The sequence below is a fragment of the Sebastes umbrosus genome, chromosome 4 (genome assembly GCF_015220745.1).
Source record: "Sebastes umbrosus isolate fSebUmb1 chromosome 4, fSebUmb1.pri, whole genome shotgun sequence".
In the NCBI taxonomy this organism is placed as follows: Eukaryota; Metazoa; Chordata; class Actinopteri; order Perciformes; family Sebastidae; genus Sebastes; species Sebastes umbrosus.
In genome coordinates this window covers 34,489,092-34,509,900 of record NC_051272.1, presented here as the reverse complement: position 1 = coordinate 34,509,900, position 20,809 = coordinate 34,489,092, and the positions used below count along the sequence as shown (strand labels likewise).

The 20,809-nt window shown below is 43.8% G+C and overlaps 1 protein-coding gene across 3 annotated transcripts in view; it reads left to right on the top strand.

Annotated features, from left to right (window-relative positions):
* Positions 1-20,809, top strand: part of bcar1 (BCAR1 scaffold protein, Cas family member) — a 96,774-nt gene that overhangs the window by 23,061 nt on the left and 52,904 nt on the right. For 2 of the 3 annotated variants that reach the window (XM_037766818.1, XM_037766819.1), the window contains exon 2: positions 12,199-12,246. The exons of the other annotated variant lie outside the window; for it this stretch is intronic. In XM_037766818.1, the coding sequence (XP_037622746.1) occupies positions 12,199-12,246 (48 nt within the window). The remainder of the gene's footprint in view (positions 1-12,198; positions 12,247-20,809) is intronic. 3 annotated transcript variants of the gene reach the window in all.

Below are 20,809 nucleotides of genomic sequence, written 5' to 3'. Positions count from 1 at the left end.
CTCTGAGCAGCTGTCAATCACTCGCGAACTCCGACCAAACGGTCAAACTAGGCAGAGCTGATCAAATATGAATCAATGTTCTGTTACGTTAATGACTATTTCTCTCCTCAAATGATTTCAGAATCATCTTGTAGCTATAAAATGAGAAAGTTTGTGACCCGGGAGCCATGTTGAGATCAGGTTGAGATGGCTTGAAGGAACGCCAAGTACCGGTCAGACTGACTGTCAAAGTCTTCCGTCATGGGCTAGATTTTCTAAAGCCTGAAAACAGAGCTATGAGGAAGTCTAGTTTTCTCTCAGAACACTTGAATTACAATATGCTGAAAGGTTATTTCATTGGGTTATTATTGCCCAATGATGCCAAAAATATACTGCCTACTGCCACTTTAATAGTACTCCATTAATGCAGTGCAAATTGAATGAAACTTTAAGTTTACATTTATTTTATATATACCAAAAAACACACAGGCATCAGTGTAACATAATTGTGATTGGCCCCAAAACACACACGCACAGACACACAAAACCACTCCAGACAATTGCTATGGCACCATGGAGAGGCTCACCATGCAACTCCCCATCCTGCAAACCGGTCGTAGATCAGCACCACGGACAGCAGCCGGAGCGCCAAATTCATCAACGCTAACTTTACAGCCTGCCCTGAACTCAGCGGCTCACGTTATCGCTTGTGCTCAGCAAAGTCATTAACAACAGTTATCTATACTGGGGATGCACCAATCCGACTTTTCTAGTTCCGATACCGACAGCGATACCTGGGTTTTGGGTATCGGCCAGTACCGAGAAACGATCCGATACCAGTGTTTAATTAATCAGCTGAACGCCTCGCTGTGTGGAAGAGACGGGGATCATTCTGTTATGTGTAAGGAAACATCAGGTTTGACTTAAACATCGCTTTCCTAACTTTGTAAAATAAAACGTGACCAATAAATACATAGATATAAATTGATTTAATTGTTGTTTATTATTAAAATAATAAATCATACACCAGCAACTTGGTCAAAAATCTTAAAAATTAACAGGAATTACAAATCAAGTGTAAACCTTTTATATGCAGCATCAGATTGGTCAAAACTTAAACAGGAATTAAAATTCCAGCATATAAGGTATATAGTATATAAACATAGAATTGAGTTGAATAGATTGGCCCCATTTTCACTGATATCCGATCCGGTATCGGTATTGGTGCATCCCTAATCTATACGACACCTCCTCATTTACCTACACAAACATGAATAAGGTGGCAGCTGGCTGCAGGGATATCGCCTGGAAGTTTCCTACCTGCTGTTGGCCATATTGTAATTCATTTTCAGTAAATATCACAATATTAAACACGTGTTTTCTGTTTAAAAAGAACAAATGTAGGATGATAAGCGGTTACATCTCCAGTCTGATCTTGAGCCCACAGCTGATAGGTCGCCTACGTGGTTTGTTTACATGATGTAACAGAAGTTCATAGTAAGTTAACGGATTCATTGTTGACTCTCCTTGCTGTTGGTCCATATTTGTGTCATTGCACACAGAAAGGTGTCTCATTTGTTGTGGCGGATTAGACTTCTGCTCAGGTCGAAGGTGTCTGGAGGTGTGTTCGTGTTGAAGCGTCCTGAAGCTGTGGCTTTTGGCTTTTTCTGGTTTTATCTCATTTCATGGGAATGTTCACATTATTCTGTAGAGAACTATATGTATAATAATTCATGTAAACTTCAGGCACTACGCACGTAGACACTCTTTGCACTCTTGTACGTGTCGAAGTTCATAACTCTTTGACTTTGGGCTTAGACGCTTCTGAAATACAAATACTGGGCTTTGCACCACATACTGAACATAACTCCTACCAATGAGAGCTCAGGGCTATAAACAGAGGGATATTCCTATAAAGTATCTCACAGTATGCTGTGAAATAGGGTTGAGTAATTTAATGATATAGGCTAGTGTGGTGAGAGGATTTTGCAATACTGTTTATATCAAGGTAATTCTCCCTTTAATGTCTCTGGGTGTATTGGGTCATTGTGGGCAATGTTATAATCAGCTAGCAGGACTGTTTTATTGTCAGTATTTGATTTTTATATTTAGATTTTGGTCCTCATTGTGATGATGTACTATGATCAGGTATTGAAGTGCTGGATTCGCCAAAAACTGACATTCCCATTTGGTTATTTTATCTATAAACAGTTGATTTACATAAAATGAACTAAACCATGACGTATATATCGATATTGCGAGATAAAATGACATATACGTGATAGATGATCGCTCACTGTGTTTGGACTGGTGGTTATATGACACCTTTTTTGAGCCACACTGTGGTTTGAAGACGAGGAGAGCAGTGGAGACGACAGCAGTGGAGGAGTTTCTGCTGAGTGAAGCTTTTAACACACAGATTTTCTGCTGACTGCTCCAGTAATAGCACTGCACATCAGCTTCAGATGTTACATTCATTAGGACGTGTCCGTGTGTGTGTGTGTGTGTGCGTGTGTGTGTGTGTGTGTGTGTGTGTGTCCTGTATGCTGGCACTCTGCTAATGTGCGCAACAATGGACAGTGAGAGAGAGAGGAAGACATAAAAAAGAGGGCGTTTGTGTCTGTGCTGATAGAATGATGACTTATACCCCTTTCACACCAATGACCAGGGTTGGACCAGGGTTGGACCAGGGTCATCTGTGTGCCGTCACGTTATTATTCTGGTCCCAGTCTGTAGTGTCCGTTGTAACGTCAGTTCTTTGCAAAACTCATGTAATTCTATCCTAAAACCACTTTATGAAAAATCAATGACAGTGTCGAAAGCCCAAATGATACTTTCTGCATCTTTCTGCATTTATGACTGCGCAAACTGTCCAGACTGTCCAATAATACAGTATAAACAGAAACTGTGTCTGGCCCTTTACTCCGCGCCTGCGAAGATCAAGGCAACGTCACATTCACTCTGATGTCTTTGCAGTCTGGAGAGTTCTGTTTCATTCTTCCTGTCTGCCACAGACAGTGGTATTACATCCTGTCTCTGGCTGTCATCCAGAATTCATAGAACCGTGCTTACATACATTTATTGTTTCCAATTTGAAAAAAAGAGAGCTGAGTTGCAGTTATCTGTATGTGTGAATGTGATTTGATATGTGAAGGAGAAGTGGTCAAGCTAAAATATGGTGTTATTTTGCTCTTTAAGATTTAAAAATCACATCACTGTGTCTTGATATTCAGTAGCCTGCACAGACAGAAGTACTAGAAATGTTTCGCTATTACCAGTCGACCAAAAGGTCAGCGTGTAGCAGCAGTGTATTTCTGCATTGAGGCTGTCTTTTGTCTACCACACTTAGCGCTGTACTGGCTAATAAAATCTGACCCCTTGCTATTTTTACAGAGGTATAACAACTGTTCTATTTTTAACCACAACTACCGCTCCCATGAGACATTGTTTTAGTTGCTGGAGATGTGAAAGAGCCTTTGGTTGGTACTGAAATAAAGAAGAAATCTGTCTGAATGACTTCCTCACCATTATGAACTTAAAGCTTGAACCAGCATCAAATATCTCCCAAATTCACTTTGAATTAATTCACTGTGAGGTAGAACCCAATGGGTGTAGGCCAAGTAGTTTTTACTGTTCCACTTTTATTTAGCTGTGGAAGCTTGTGTCACATCCTGCGTTTATATGTCATCAGTTACTGGAGCTCTGGGAAAAGTACACTTGAAAAATGTTTACAGCACAGCAGGATTGTGTGAAAATGGCTCAAAGTTGGAATGCAGGGCTCAACAACAAGGATTGCCCACGTGCCTGGGGCAAGTAAAAAGTCACGCCGGGCTAGTAAATGTTGCAACTCACTTGCCCTGATAGAACAACTGGTACAAAAGAATTAAACACGTAATTTTTTTCTAGAGCTGCTGATGGAAGTAGCTGAGGATTGAGCCATCTCGCTTCCTTTTCATCTCTGTTGAGAGCATGGATGTATAAAGAGAACTGGATGCAGCGTTGGAGGCGGGGCCCCGTTCATTCCTATGAAAGTTGCTCAGTGGCGCATGAAGCCAAAATGGCTCGACTTCCGTCTGGAAAAGTACCCGGATCTTCCGGCGATCTTTTGTGCCCTTTGGAATATCGCAGTAGCGTCCGCTCGGTCACATGGCTCGGTCACGGGGTCACAACGTCATCACGGCTTGCGCTGTCGTCACAGTCTGGGTCTCATTCACATGAACGGAGGAAGGGAAATAACTCTGGATTCAGCTATTAGTGCATTTCACAACTTTTAGGACCTAATGATTTAAATCAGGGCTATTAGAGTGTTCGCACTGAAGAGTTGATTCACCTAAAAAAAATGTATCTGCTGAGTTACAGATGTCCTTTTCCCAATGTAAGTCTATGGGAAAAAAGTCTTTTTGGGGCCCAATGGCATCACGTGACGGACACAGAAGTTGTAGTACCGCTGTTTGGCCACTACGAAAATTGGGATCAACGACCGGAGCTCTTCCTGGGGACTTGGTTTAGAGTTGCACATGTGCAGTACTGATCGGGCACTTGGTGGCGGGTAAGGCAAAGTTTATGAACTGAAGCATAAGCTGGCATTTCAATTATTCTGGAAATAGGAGTCCAGTCGGGTGACGTTAGAAGATGTGGGAAAAACTCCAGATTAATTTACTTTAAATAAAGATGATAATTAACTTTAGTTAAAACAGTTTGCATAGGGGCAAGTAAAAATTGATTTCAGGCAAGTAGATTTCTGTGAGAAAAATAGTGTAGTGATTTCAGTAGCTGTTGTGTGTACTACCAGAGAGGGCTATTTCCTTATCAAGCTGCTGGGATCGGTTAGGAGGCCCGCTGGGATGCAGTCAGCGTGCACTGATCACAACACACAGGAAACGGAGCATTCCTTTGGCCAGACAGAGAGGGAAGTGGGACATAAGCCAGGCTACACCATGTGTGTGTGTGGCGAGAGGTGAAGAGAAGTAGTAAGACAGGCTATGCACCACTTCTGCTGTGTGTATGTGTGTGTGTTTGGTTCTGTGTATTTGTACATCTCTCAAACACATTCTTGACCTCGCGAGGAGTGTAGCAGTGAAATTAGGTCAGGATTATTCCAGCTCGCGTTACAGTAGTCTCCCACCAGGCCTTATGTAAGAAAAGGCTGGTTTCCTCAAACTGTTGTAACTTCAAAATAGGTCTTTTGTCCTCATTTATACAACAGTTTCAGATTATGCTCACTGCATGGTGTATCCTTTCTGCTTCACTTGATACACAGTGGTGGAGGGCTGAAGCAAAGATCTCAAAGGATCTTATCAAACCAGATGTCATGACATTTAGTACATATGTTGATGTTCCCCAGAGGATGAATCCTAATGCTTTTCACGACCCTGACCTTTTCCTCTGAAACCACTAACGTCAAAATGTCAATTTTGCACACAAACTGGATGGCCATCATAATTGCAGTGGATGTTCATGGCACCCAGAGAATGAAGACTATTGATTTTTGATGATCATGCAGCCTTGGAGACAAAATATCTTTTAATGTAAAGGGACTGTTTGTAAGAATCCGAAATTGCTTGTTACAGCGACACCTGTGGCCGTTAAGTCAACGAAAGTCAGCGTCCTGTTGCTCGCGCTCACGCTCGCTCTACAGAGACATGAACGAGCATCGGTCAAAACTAGTGAGACGACACACGTCAGCTAAAACCACAATATCACTCTATATTTCAGCTGCTTGGCAGTAATGTTAGCTGACCAGACGAAGGTCTCTCCGTGAATCAATGCTGATGCTATGTTTTCCTGCTTCAGCCTCCCGACCACGGCCGGAGGGAACAAGGGAGACACTGGAGTTTTGGTCGGAGACGATAACGTTTCTCTCTGCGGAGCCCCGTCACTTCACAAGACACGGAAAACCTCTGTTGGTCTGGAGGAGCTGCAGCAGTTATTTCTGCACAAACGTCCACTGTACATTCACTAGATATTCTCAGAGCTAAAGCTACGGTCTCCCCTGTGTCTTCTGGCCACGGTCAGGAGGCCGAAGCAGGACGAGGTAACTTCTTTGTGGTTTTGGTGCTTCCGTGTAGTTTGTGTTGGAGTCTGAGTCTGAACAGCGTAGCCACACGCGAGCGTGCATGGGACACTGACCCACAATGATTTATACGTGTAAGAAGTTACAAACAGTCCCTTTAATAGACAGATTAGAAAGAATTCTGCTCATCTCATTCATGTCTCCAGGGGGATAAGCAGGACCAACGGTGGGGCTGTGTGGTGCGGATTTGTGTATGTCACTAGAAGCCTGTCAGCCCAACGAGGGGTGATGCGGCAGCACTTAGAAGGCCTACGTTACAGTGGGAACATCCTCCAAGCCGTGCAGCAGTCAGTCCCCCATACCAGGATCCAGTCCTGGGTGAGCAGCAGAGTGCAGCAGCACGTCAGAACGCCGCATCGTAGTTCCGCAGCTCCGCCGTGGGTCCGTCCAGACCGAGGCTGCACCAGCAGAGCAGAGCTCTTCATTCGCTATCCGGCAGCGTTCTGCCTCTACTAGTCTACTAGTTAATAGATTGCGGATGGCATCATTCTCTCGGACGGATAAAAAAATTAAAATGAAAAGTGCTAAAAAGTGAAGTCTGTGTGTGAGAAACACTGCTTGTTTCTAATCACTTTTACAATTACATTTTACATTACATGTTTCACAAACCTAATATTTTTATTGGGCTATGTTAGCACTGAAACATTCCTCCCATTGAGTTGGCTTTTGAAGCAAGAACAATCTTTTTCATGTTAAAGGAGGTTATATTAAAGGTTATTTCATACATTTGTATGATTGAATTTGTGCTCATTCAAAGACAGTGTAATGAAATGCTGAATGACTTTGAAAACCATATAAACCCAAGCGCCCCCGGTACCGGTAATCACCTAGTTACAGAAAATACGAATGTCATTCCATTTTGAAAACCTGGGGTCTTCAGCTTTCAGAATCCGGTAAACCAAGTTTATGTAGTTCAAACTATCTTGTCTTATTACTTATTAAGTATTTTAACAATAGCGTCGTACAGAAATAAACTTTGTAAATACTGTATAACAACAAGTTGTGATCAAAAGATCTGCGATAATTTTTATCGTAAATATACTCTTTCATGCTTGGTATTGTGGAACCTAGAAATTCCGAGCTATCCAACGGATCTTAAACGCACCTTGTATCTCACACAGCCACGGACACAGCGGGTGAAAAGTAGCCATAAAACTTCACATTTACGGTCACACTTTGTTCACATTGACACAAATCTATGTTCTTGTCAAAATATTTCACACAGATGGCAGTGCAGGGTGCTGAAAAAGGCAGTAGGCAGAGGGACGGGCTGCAGCTGCCTTTAGATGAAGGACGTTCTGTAGATGTCTGCCAGAATCTGCAGGTGGAGGTGGCAGATGCAGGTTGCTTGCAGAGGCTGTAGGTGGAGGTTTGACAGCAGCTGTCTGCGAGAAACAGCAGATGGAGACGGAGGTGCTTGTTGCTTGCAGAGGTTGTAGGTGGAGGTTCGGATGGCAGCCGTCTGCCAGAATCTGCAGGTGGAGGCGGCAGCTGCAGGTTGCTTGCAGAGGCTGTAGGTGGAGGTTCAGATGGCAGCTGTCTGCCAGAATCTGCAGGTGGAGGTGGCAGCTGCAGGTTGCTTGCAAAGGCAGTAGGTGGAGGTTCGGATGGCAGCTGTCTGCGAGAAACAGCAGATGGAGTCGGAGGTGCTTGTTGCTTGCAGAGGCTGGTGCAGTGGAGGGCTGGGGGTCACACTATAAACCACTGGTAGGTCAGCAGGTGAGATGGTGGCCAGAGGCTCTGGAATATGGAGTCAGATCAGTCTCAATAAGGGATGTTAATACTTAACCGTTTACCGTTAACCGACGTTAATAATTTTGACCGATTAATCGATTAAACGATTAAAAGAAATATTAAAAATTAAATAAAAAGCTGAGCAAAACTCAGAGGAGCGGCTCGTCACTTAAAGGAGAATAGCTGGTCCACCTTAACAGCCCACCTTAAGTCAGTTTGAGCCACTGTTGCAGATACAGGAAATGGCTCGGGTCTTGAGGAGTTGTAGCATTTATTCACCGACAAATAAACTGTACACAAACTGCGCTGCTACGTTCACAGCTACAACGGCACCGACAACCCCACAATCACTGCCGCCACACACACGCGGTCTGTCGGACAGCCGATAACGTTACGCTGCTGGACGAGAGCAGTTAACGTTAGCTGTCAGCAGCCGGTAAACAGCACAGTCCTGCATAGAGCTAACAGCTAACGTTAACTAGCTCTCGTCCTGCCGATTTTAGCACGGATTTGCTGTTTGTAATGTAGCATGAAAAAATAGGTTGTGTCCCCTGTTTGCTGTGTCCCAAACACATTTTCTATCGTCCCTGGGTCACTTTTAAAAGAACCTCCCCCCCTCCTCTTTTCTAGCTCCCTCTATTTCCTCTTTGATTCAGTTCACTTCCAGACGACTGAACCGGAACGAGAGGACAGAAACCTCCCAAAACCATCTAGTGTCAAATGAGGTGATATCATAGGCATTAACAGATTACTAGTTGTGGAAAAATGTAATTAAGCAGAAACAAATAAGTGTCATCAGCAGGAGCATTTAGCTAATAGCAGTTTAAATGAACTATACCCCTCAGTGAATCCCAATGGCTTCCTGGCTTCTAGCTTGAATGACTATAAATGAATATATGTAAGATGAAGGATTACAGTTCTTCATTCGCTCTCCTCTCCATCTGGTCCATTAGAATAATGTAGGTCAGTCATGTTACCATGTTCCTCATCCAAACTGACATGTTGTTTGCTTCTTCCTTCCTTCAATTCACTAATTCTACATCTCTGACTGTTCATTTCAGATAGTCGGTATGACAGAATTGTGAAAACAACAAAAGCAACAAATAACAATCCAATTAAAAGGGTATTATTTCTTTGCAATATAAAGTGCTTGTTGGACTGCATGCTGTTGTTTATCATAATGGAATACTCTAAAATTTAAATAAAAGATGGATTAATCAAATCTGGACGGTAGGGCTGCAACTAACGGTTATTTTTATTATAGATTAATCTGTAAATTATTGTCCAGATTAGTTGATAAAAATGTCTATAGCCTTACTGATGCTCCTCAAGCCAAGCCAAGTTCCTGTGTCTTGCTTGCCACAGTCTGTTTACTGAAGGGGTTAGCCCCGAAGTCAGCCACAACTTCGGTTCAGGCTCGCTTAAGGCGGGCTGTTAAGGTGGACCAGCGCTTTTGAATAAAGTCTTGTGGATTTAACACTCAGTCTTCAACTTTCTGAGCTCAGCTGCCTGTTACACCATGCTCTGGCACTGGCTCTATCTATTCGGCGTGAAGAGGAGGTCATGTTGCTCTGGCTCTGGCTCTATCTATTCGGCGTGGAGAGGAGGTTGTGTTGCTCTGGTTCTACCTATTTGGCGTGGAGAGGAGTTGGTATTGCCCTGGTTCTATCTATCTGGCGTGGAGAGGAGGTTGTGTTGCTCTGGCTCTATCTATCTGGCGTGGAGAGGAGGTTGTGTTGCTCTGGCTCTACCTATCTGGCGTGGAGAGGAGTTGGTATTGCTCTGGTTCTATCTATCTGGCGTGGAGAGGAGGTTGTGTTGCTCTGGTTCTACCTATCTGGCGTGGAGAGGAGTTGGTATTGCTCTGGTTCTATCTATCTGGCGTGGAGAGGAGGTTGTGTTGCTCTGGTTCTATCTATCTGGCGTGGAGAGGAGGTTGTGTTGCTCTGGCTCTACCTATCTGGCGTGGAGAGGAGGTTGGGGTTGTGGTTTTGTGGCGTGGAGAGGAGGTCGTGTTGCTCGGGCTCTATCTGGTTGCCGTGGAGAGGAGGTCGTGTTGCTCTGGCTCCATCTGGTTGGTGTGAAGTGGAGGTCGTGTTGCCCTGGCTCTTTCTTGTTGTGTTTGTTATAGCAATCCGCAAAAAAATTAATATCGTCCCATCCCCTATCTGTAGTACCGCTGACAAATTTCATCACAATCTTTTCTTTAGTCGTGAAAATATCTTGTTCTGTTCAGAGCAAAGTTTTAGGCAGCTGTTGGTGAAAGATAAAGAGAATATTATTTTGAGTGGTAGTAGTATTATGTAACAGCCTAAACACCTCAGGCAGGTTGTATAGGAGCCCTGATGGTGAAAATCCATCTGTAATCCACGTAAATCTCTTCTAATCTACATATTACGTGGATTAAAGAGCAGCCAGTTGGAGCTGCTGATCAGGCTCCTGTGGGGACAAAAGGTCACTGATGCAGCTTGATGCTTTCAAACTCAACACTCGATTGTTAATATCAGCTCTAAAAAGCTAACAGGCACCCTGAGCCTGAGATGATCTTTTCTGTTGTGTTGTCTGAAAGACTCGAGGTATTCCAGCAGCAGCATGCAGCAGACCGTGGCCCAGTGTTCTGCTGCTCTATATTAAGGCCGAATGCTAATTAGCCTACTCCACTTCTGATGGCCTATAAAAAGAGAGTGTAGCCTCTGGAGGACTTTGAGGGACTGATCTGTCCTTCTGCTTTTCCTCTCCCGTGCAATGCGATGATGTAAATGGATCTGTGTATTTACAGGAGTTAGACTTCCAGTACAGCATATGTATAGGCCTGATGCTGGATTTCTATTCAGAGAATAGGATAATTAGTTTATCTGCATGGAGGAACAGGTTAGAGACCGCAACTCCTATGTAAACCCATTCACGTCGATGTTAGACATCAACTGAAGTAGAATATGGGTCAAAGTTACAAGTTACACAGCCTATGTAATAAATACTTATTTTTACCCAAACCACAATCTTTTGTTGGCTAAACCCGAGAGACGCCGAGGGATCCTGACCCAGCGTCCACATGTGGCGAGTTGGGAATGACAACATTCATACACTGATGACAGATGCTGACACGCAAGGTGCCAACCTGCTCATCAGGGCATCTAATCTAAATACTCATTCACACACCGATGGCACAACCTTGTGAGGAGGAGCCGGGGATCGAACCGCCAACCTTCCAATTGGTGGGCGACCCGCTCTATCTCTGAGCCACAGCCGCCCTGTGTCGGTACGTGTCCACAGGCTCCGTCATTTCCACGCATCCCATTCGTTGTCTATGTAAGCAGCTGTGCAATGCATTTTGGTAGCTTGGCGGCGCGATTCGAGAAACGGAGTGTCACGACACCCGCTGCTCATTTGAATAAAGTTGAGGGCGAGTCTACTTTATGCAAATCACGGGCGTCCGACGCGACTCGCCGCCTCTCAAAACTCCAGAGAATCTTTTAAAATAAATGTTGTCGATCCAAAATAAAGACAGATTCATCAACTGGATGGATTATCTCTCGCCTCAAATGTTTTCAGAAACACATTTCGGTGAACTATTTTCGTGAAATAAGAGAAGAAAGTTTCCAAACAAGCCTCCATATTGTTTCCGGTTTGAAAGCTGGGAGCATCAACCCACGGAGGGAAAACGTTCGTCCAATCAGGTAGTGAGAGCCTTGTGTCTAGTGACAGCACACCAAGCGTCCAAAGCTGGGAAGCGGCGCGTCCCCTCGCGAAAAAAAAACGCCCCTGTGGACACGTACCATCAGTGTGTGTTTGTTTGTTAGCTCCTCTCTGGTTGCATATACTGTACCATCTGTGTGTGTTTGTTTGGACATGCAGGTGCAAGTGTGTGTTTGTGCTCATCCTGTGTTTTGTGTGTGTTTGTGTGTATGTGTGTGTGTGTGTCCTGTATATGTGTTATCAGCAAATCTAGATCAGTCCAGACTGATTTACTGGCCCTTCCAGGCTCGGTTGCCATAGTAACCTCCCTACGTGTGTGTGAGTGTGCGTGTGTGCGTGTGTGTGTGTGTGTGTGTGTGTGTGTGTGTGTGTGTGTGTGTATATGTGTGTATGTGTGTGTGTGTGTGTGTGTGTGTGTGTGTGTGTGCGTGCGTGCGTGCGTGCGTGCGTGCGTGCGTGTGTGTGAGGAAGGTAGGGGCCAGATTTCAGATGATACACATACTGTATGATCTGAAGCTAAAGCTCACTTAAACTCTTATCTGTCAAGCTGATGGAGTGCTATAAAGAAGTCACCATGGAAGAATATATTTTCGAACATATAAACATTCACCTTTTAAGAAAAAGAATCTTTGCAACACAACGTTTTCCTCGTCTGTTCCTATATATGCTCATGTATGTATGTGCTGTACATTGTGTCGTCCCTTCCTGTCCTCCAGGTGCTCTGTAGAATGTTTGACTGCCTGCAGGCGGCACCACAGGTAGAGGTAGGTCTGACAGCATGGAGTGGAGCAGTAACACCTCATCTCTGCTAACCTAACGTCTGCTCTAATAAGTCATTTGATGTGTTGATGTAGAACAGAGTCTGACAGAGAGCAGAGTTTAGTGACTCACAGGATTTATGTTGTCCACAAGTGTCATGATTTTCAACACTGTGGTGTAGTGTGCCATATTTGAATACGTTGTCATTTGATATTGATGATCTGTTGAGATTTTATCTTAAAAATTAAAGTATGCATTCATATCCCATTAGACATTAGAACTGAAAATATTTTACGCAGCTTTAGACTCATTTGAAGCCGTCGACCTACTGTAGCAGGAATGTCATGAGAACCCACACTTTGGTACCAAGTCAATGGCAAATTCTGAAAACGTGACTAGAGACATTCACGGCTCAAGACTAATGCCGTCCTGTCGTCCCGGGGACAAGAGAAAATTTCCCCGATAATGCTATAATGTGAACAACATATCCTTGTTGAAACCGGCAGGAAGAGAGCTACTTAGCGTTAGCTACTTAACGTTAGCTGTTAGCAGCCGGTGGGCAGCACGGTCCTGCTTGGCTAAAAAAAGGAACTAATAGCTAATGCACAGAGGTTGCATTCAGTATTGAGTATTATGATGCATTCAAGCTCTATTCAGTAAAAATGAGTAATGGGAGAAAGTAAATTATAACATTATGTTCATATGTAATCTTGAAAAATTAAAATGGAATGCATATGGTAATAAAGGAGAGTATGTTGAAGTACATGAAGTAGTAAATAGTACATCCCTATACTGTAGATATTAGGTAGTCTTGATCTGCTTTATGACAATAAACACAAAGATGTAGTTTTACTCACAAGTTGACATAAAGGAACAGTGCAACATTTCTAAAAGTGCCACATGTTCACTCTTTTAGCCAGATGATAGATGTCAGTTTCTCACATGTAAAGCTGCGTGGAACTTTAAGAAGTCACTTTGTGGAAAGAACACGTTAAATATCTGCAATGTTAGTTTAAACGTGGATGCTGCTCACACATCTGATGAATGCGAGATTTTACTTGAAGAGTGATGTAACCACTGAATGAGACTGCATACTGTGTGGCTTGTTGCTGCATGTATCTGTTAAAATCTATATCTGTGTGAACTAATATGCAGGCTAGATTAATTTATTGAGCTGGTGTCTCTCACTTTATAATGACAGAGACTACGTCCATATTTTACACGGTCTGTGAGTGGAACATAGTGAGACTGAAAGAGCCCACACGAGAGTGTAGCAACTCCAGTCCACTTGGAGGCAGTAATGCACCTGTAAGCTGGTTTGCCAACCACCAAATAAACACAAAATAAGAAGAAAAAGCAACCAATCAGCAGAACAACTTACACGTTAACTCGTCTATGTTCAAAGCAACAACAGACAGTGAAAGTGATCTATTGACAGTATATTTACATCATATCAGCAACATTACTATAGTTTCATTGTCTATCGGTAGAATATGTTACAGAGATGAAAAAAAGTAAACATTTATTTTTGAAAACAACACTTCCTGCTTCATTTAAAAATAAAAGCCCTCAAGCGTTTTTTCTGTGGACAGAATTCCTTCATTTGTTAACACAAAGCTTTTATTCTGAAATATGTGCCAAACAGTGTTGTAGAACATGCAGTGACTTGCACGGCTCCATGAATGAATATAGTACGGGGTTTTAATAGTGGATTATTACTATTATTTACAAATTACCACACATTTCTTAACCTTTCTCTGTCTAAATAAATATAAATGACCTTTATAATGAAATGAAATGGCCATTATGAAAGGCAAACTCTGAAACACAGTTGGTGTGAACACCCAACGCGTGAATCATGCAGCCGCAACCTGACGCAGCCGCCATATTGTTTATTACTAATGCAAAACAAGTTGGATTTTGCACCGTTTAACGCCGTCGGCACAGGTTGATGATGTAGGCTAATTTTTAATTTACCAGAATGTGTCACAATGACAAATACAGGTTCAGCCAGTTTACATAAAGTCAATGCGGTTTAAGCCTGTACACCGGACCGGACTGGCAACACCGGACATCGACCCAGCTCTAGTAACTATAGGTCACTGAGGTTTACAAATGTTGATAATGTGTTGTGTGGCTCTGCATTTCAAACAAGCTGATGGGTTGGTCCAGCTTCCCGTGGGAAGGTCGGTTCAAATCAGATCACTGGACACAGTAATGTTATACCCTAAAGCAGTGTGTTGAAGAAATGATATAATATGAGACAGCTAGTTGTAGAAGTCATTGAAGTGGTGCAGAAGCAATATTTGTACGAGTAGTGGGGGTACTTTACTTTAATGTGCTGATTTAAATGTAGGAAGAGAGGCAGCTCACTACTGGACACAGAGAATGGTGTGTGACACAGAAAGGTGAACAGGTCCATGCTTAACACATCCCACAGGCTGTGTGTGTGATGTTCCCTACAGTGGCTGTCATTTTGCTTCACTGTCAAAGAGCTGATTGTCTGACACAGTAGAACAAAGTGTTGCCTCTGGCATGACTGATTCTCCACTGTGTCAGTCTGTGAGAATGTTTTCACCATAATCACTACTAGGGATGGCAAGGCTTTGACATTTTATTAAATTCATACTTTTTTGGGGAACTTTTGGGTACTTTGATTTGCTACAGACACAATTTCTACCAGTATACCAAAAAAAAGTATTAAAATAGTACTGCCCTATTCATTGCCTTGAAATGTTTAGCTCCAGTTACATACCTTAGTCACAAGTACAAGCTGTATGAGTCAAACTGCATCCCATCGGAGTAGGACTACTAACTGTCTGAAACACCACTGTAAAGACAGTGTGGATTCAGTGTGTATCTCTCTTCAATAGGTGTCCAGTATGCTTTGTCTTCTTTATGTTGCACTGACAGGGTGGCATTCATGCCACAGTTTTATGATAATGGCCCAGACAGCTCTGAATGGCTGTTACTGTGCAGTGAATAGGATGCATTCACACTGTGCTGTGCAGTCCCATATTGAAAGAGATTACAGCTGATAGAAACGAAAAACACTTGACCTCCAGGATGGAGGCATGAGAGATGCGTCTGCAGAAGCCCTTTTGTGCAAAAAAACTTCTTTTATGATTTCACTTGCATGTTCCATTCTGAATTTAGCTATTTGCTTTTTTTTTTTATTATAGTTCATTTCAGTTCTGCTGCGGGTCTTCTTATTGTCTGCTGAGAGAGTTGTGTGTGAGCATTCTGTCCAATCAACCAGTCCATCATTTTTTGTGCCTGACCCCTGAACTCGCCAAACTCTGACATCACACTCACAGAGGGACCGTTTGTACCAAACCCCCCTTCACTCTCTCCCTCTCTCTGTACATCCGTACATGCACGTGTGTGTGTGTGTGTGTGTGTGTGTGTGTGTGTGTGTGTGTTTGTGGATGAACCCTCACTCTAGACTTTTCCAACCAGGAAGTCTGTCTGAACACATTCTCATCTTCACTCTAAAAAGCCTTCAGTACCAAAGAACTCTTATTTCGCAGTTGAAAGGGATGAAGTCACGAATATTTGTTCTAAAAAAATACAAAGGTTCGAACTAGGGATGCACTGATACCACTTTTTTTTCAGACCGAGTACAAGTACTTACATTTGAGTACTCACTGATACCGAGTATCTCTGTGCCAAAAGAACCTCGTTAACAGCCAGCTGGAGGGTGTGAGCGACACACGGCAGGCTGGGGAGTCACGCATACGAGGCGGTGCGCCGCGGCCGGCTCTAGGTCGGCTTGGAAAGGCTCTGGGTGAAGGTGGCTTGCGGCCGCAACTTTACAGCGCTCCCCGTCTGGACCTCGCCGCACCGTGACGGGGCTCATGCTCCCGGTGCGACTGTCGACCGGGGCGAACTGTCCTCAGTGCGCCCAAACCGTGTCGTTCCGCGGCCCACGTAAAAGGCGCCAGGGGTCTGTGACGTTGTCAGCAACCCACCCGACCCGCCATGAAACACGGACCAAGGAGCCTAACGCACGCACGAGTCAGAGGGTGCAAGCAAAACCCTGTCTAGCGATGAAAGTCAGGGCCACCGCGCTTCGGCTGAGGTGGGATCCCGACCCAGCGGGGTCGGGCGCACCACCGGCCCGTTTCGCCCGCACCGTCGGAGAGGTGGAGCATGAGGACCCGTAAGATGGTGACGAGAGGTTAACGTTGCGCTGCTGTAAAGTGGTATTGGTGCCGTTGTATCTGAGCCGTTTTGCGAGTACGAGTACATGAGCACAGTATCGGACCCGATACCTGATAACCGTGCATCCCTAGTTGGAACTATTCGAACATCAGCGACCCTGATGAAGACCTACGTTGATCACAACGCGTTGGTCATTTTAAACAATTTTTGCCATGTAAAAGAAAGGCATTTTAATTTTGTTCAAACACTACAGTGTGCCTTGGATTATTTTTGAGGCAGACTTGCATTTTGTACTTTTTTGAGACCATATTCCACCCATGCAATGAGCCCTTCACAAGACTGAATGAGCCCAGTACACCTGAAGGATCCAGAGAGCACCTGGACGGACGGTCGGGTGTCAATCCGCGCAAAGCAGCGGAACAAAAACACAGACACATCTCCGACAGTATGATAATAATGCACTTTGCGTGCCTAGTCAGATAGTCTGTAGATATGTAGCCTATAAAACAAGATGTATTTTAATAAAATACAGTTTAACCGACAGAATACAGTAGAGCACAGAGGCCGTTTCTATGCTGCAAGGCAGACGAGCGCTCGCCTGTTTATTCACCTGATGAGCACGGTGATCCCGCGGATCCCAGCTGGACATCAGATGAGTAGGCGGTCCTTAATGTAGCCCAGGACACATTCACTACACACTGCTAAAAGAATGTGGTCATATGTGGCCCAGACCACCTCTGAATGTGGTCTCAATGCGTATTGAGTGTGTTCACACCTGTACTTAAAGCTGTCCACTTGCGATCGGCTCACTGAGGACGCATGTTAATAATACCAGGTCTGAACAGGGCCTATGATGAATCCTCATTTAGCCCTTTGGGTAATTTGTTCTGTGTGTGACTTCCTCGTCCCACGGTGATGTATTACAGTAGGATATGGAAGGAATTTTATTTCCACACAAGTCCAAAATCTGTTGTTTTTTCTCCGACTGCAGGAAAGAGTGATCCTTACGGTTTACAGCAGTTGGGCTCTAACATCAGCACTGCTCTGAGATGCATCTGCTTTTAGACAATGGAGAGAACAATGGAGAGAAAATCCAAATGATGCTGCTGATCACAAACTGTAGCAGCAGCTGCCCTCCCAGCCGTGATTACACACACACACACACACACATACACACTGTCTGTCCGGTGTCCTGGGTGCTTTAGCTGGATTCCCAAACGGAACCCAACAATTGAATTCCAGTATTAAAAATCACTGACTCAACACACGCATCACAGGAAATTAATTTCATATTTACAATCCCATTCCGTTCTGTGTGTGTGTGTGTGTGTGTGGGGGTGTGAGTGTGTGTGTATGTGTTATGCCAGTTTGTATCAGTACAATGATCCTTTTATCCCGTCACTGCTACTTGTGGTGAATTAAAAATAACTGTCCTAATGGTATTAGCACCAAATGTCACAGTCATCCCAGCTCTGCCTGCGTGTGATGAATGAGAAGCACTTCACGGTTGTCACGGTTGTCAGGTGGAAACCTTGTACCTTCCAAAATGTCAGCTTGACAAGAAGAGCAGCCTTGTTTAATTTCCCTTGGTGGGAATTGTGTTTTAGGTGAGAACCAAAGGCTTATATGAGCCTAGGTGTGTTGGAAATGGTCATCAGCCTGTGGAGATGTCAATAGTTCATAGAACAGCACAAAAAAATCGGACATACAGGGTTTCCACCCAAGAGCAGCCATTTGTATTTCGTGCTCGGGGCTGAGAGAGATCACTTGCTGTTATAATAAGTAGCCTAAATGATGAACACACAGTCCCTGTGCGCGCACACACACACACACACACACACACACACACACTCTCCAAGCTCATCAATTAGTGTGTGTCAGCCGCTGGACCAGAGCAGAGAGCTGACAGGGGTTAATGAAGTTATTAACCATGTGAATGGAACAGTGAACAGAGGAGAGGAGATGCTCATCCACACACACTGTCCTTCATCTGATTCTACTTTAAAATGGGATTTTAATCTACACTGGAGGGAAGTAGGGATGAACAATGACATCGTCATCGGTGTCTGCAGATGCACGCTTTGAATAGAAATATCTGCATCGGCCAGAGAAGAACATTTCCTCGGATATGACGATAACGTGTACGCACAGCATGTGTGATGCCAACCGTTGACGAGGCGGGTGCAAAAAGAAATATGTCTGTGGTGTGGAGGTTTTTTAAAGTGTCTGAAACAAATAGCAGAGTTGTTATTTGCAATGCTTGCTCAGCGTCAGTCGTGGTCTCAATCACTACTTTCAAGTCTTCTTCAATACAGCATGATGTTCATTTAGTAAATTATGGTCCCATTTAGAGCCAGATAGACCATAAAGCAGGGGATGCTTTAGGGCGGGGCTACCTTGTGATTGACAGGTCGCTACCACGGCGTTGTCCGGTCTGGGAGTTGTTCGTGTTTTTGTCTTATAACTTTAACCCTTCCACAGTGTGTTTTCACTTCATGAAAGTTAATTGCAACATTTTGATCGCCTAAAAATGTCTTATTCAGCGTTCGGTTATACTTAGCTCCACCCTCTCGTGTCACTTCTGGTTGCAAACAACCAAGATGGCGACAGCCAAAATGCTGAACCCGAGGCTTCGAAACTGTAGTCCACAAACCAATGGGTGACATCACGGTGACTACGTCCACTTCTATACAGTACTATGATCCTGCTTCTTCATTGCTTGACCCGAACAAAGACCGTAGCCATGACATCATAGCTTCCTGGTTGTTCATTTTTCGTCTTTGTTTTGGTCCAGAAGCAAAGACGCACCTTGTGAACACAATTAAATTGTACTTCACCAGACACCAGAGGGAATACAATGGTTTTATGAGCACCAGTATGGACGTCCATTACCTGATATGAGAGTGAAGACACAGAAACAGAGTGTTCATGAAGCCATTGCCCCAGCAGAGACCATTACCATATTCAGATTCACATTGACCTACATCGCTTAATCCTCAATGACTGCTTTCTGTTCTGTGTGTGTGTGTCTGTGTGATATGCACTTGTCATTTCGTAGGTCAGTGTGACAGAGGCTGTTGTTGTCGAGTGTGGCGGTCAGAGAGGGCAGTGCCCAGGTCACGGAGGGTGAAGTGTGTGTGTAGGTGTGTGGAATGCTCTGCTGGATAGTTGGCAGCATCAGACACAATGTAACTACTGTTCTTCAAATATGAGAGGAGAGGAGGGCAAGGAGGACCAGAGGGTGCATGGCCGTATTTGGACATCCTGCATTTCATACAGGCAAAATAGGCTTTATTTCATAAATCTCATGTGTAGATCCAAACCGCGTGCGTGCATGCGTGCGTGCGTGCGTGTGTGTACGTGTGTGTATCCATAGCCTGATACATCCTATTCCCCCTTGCTCTAGAGCTCCATTGTTGTCTAAAAACTATTAAAAGTCCATCTCCCGGTGTCGCCGTCCGCCCTCCTCCCGACAAAGTACTGTCTCTCCTGGAAGAAGTGAAAGTGATTGTTCGTTCCATTGCAACATCAGCGCCCAGCAACAGAGCTGCGCTTCCGCCATTTTGGACTAAAAAACGACTACCGGACGCCAGTAAAAAGTCCGCCTGAAAAAGTGCTGTACAAAAGTAAAACAGTTATTTCTATCCAGACCAAAACTGTGGCAGCGGCTGTTGTAAAAAAAAAAACACCGGAGTTTTGTCTCTTTGCTCCTGGTGGCCGGGAGGATGAACCAAAAATACAAGTTATTTTCTTGTTTTTGCCATTTTGGATTTAATCAAAATGTACATGGACTCTGTAACTTCAGTGTTTCACTTTTTCTCCTGTTGGCTCACTTTTTTCCACTTTGTTTGTCTGAATATTAAAGTGGCAGTAGTCAGTATATTTTTGGCATCATTGGGCAAAAATTCCATAATAACCTTTCAGCATATTGTAATTCAAGTGTTCTGAGAGAAAACTAGACTTCTGCACCTCCTCATGGCTCTGTTTTCACGCTTTAGAGAATCTAGCCCGTGACGGGAGACTTTGACCAATCACAGGTCATTTCAGAGAGAGAGAGCGTTCCTATTGGCTGTGAGACACAGAGGAACATGATTTTTACAGATTACCTGTTTCATGTACTACTGTCACGATATAGCGACCGTTTTATAAAAATAACTTTTATTAATCATATTTGCTCCAATTTGGCCTACTTCAGCTTTAAAGATACAATGAGCAGTGCTATGGTTATTCTAATCAACGTCTGCAAGTGTGTTATTTTTGTATCTCAGTCATTCAGTATATAATTCTTTCTGACTATCAAGACAAAAAAAAAACCTTGTAGGTGGAAATCAGTCTTCGTGTGTTGTTTGCCTAGTTTTTGTAGGTTTGAGCAATTTTCCAGTCAGTTGCCAGGTCATTTCCAAA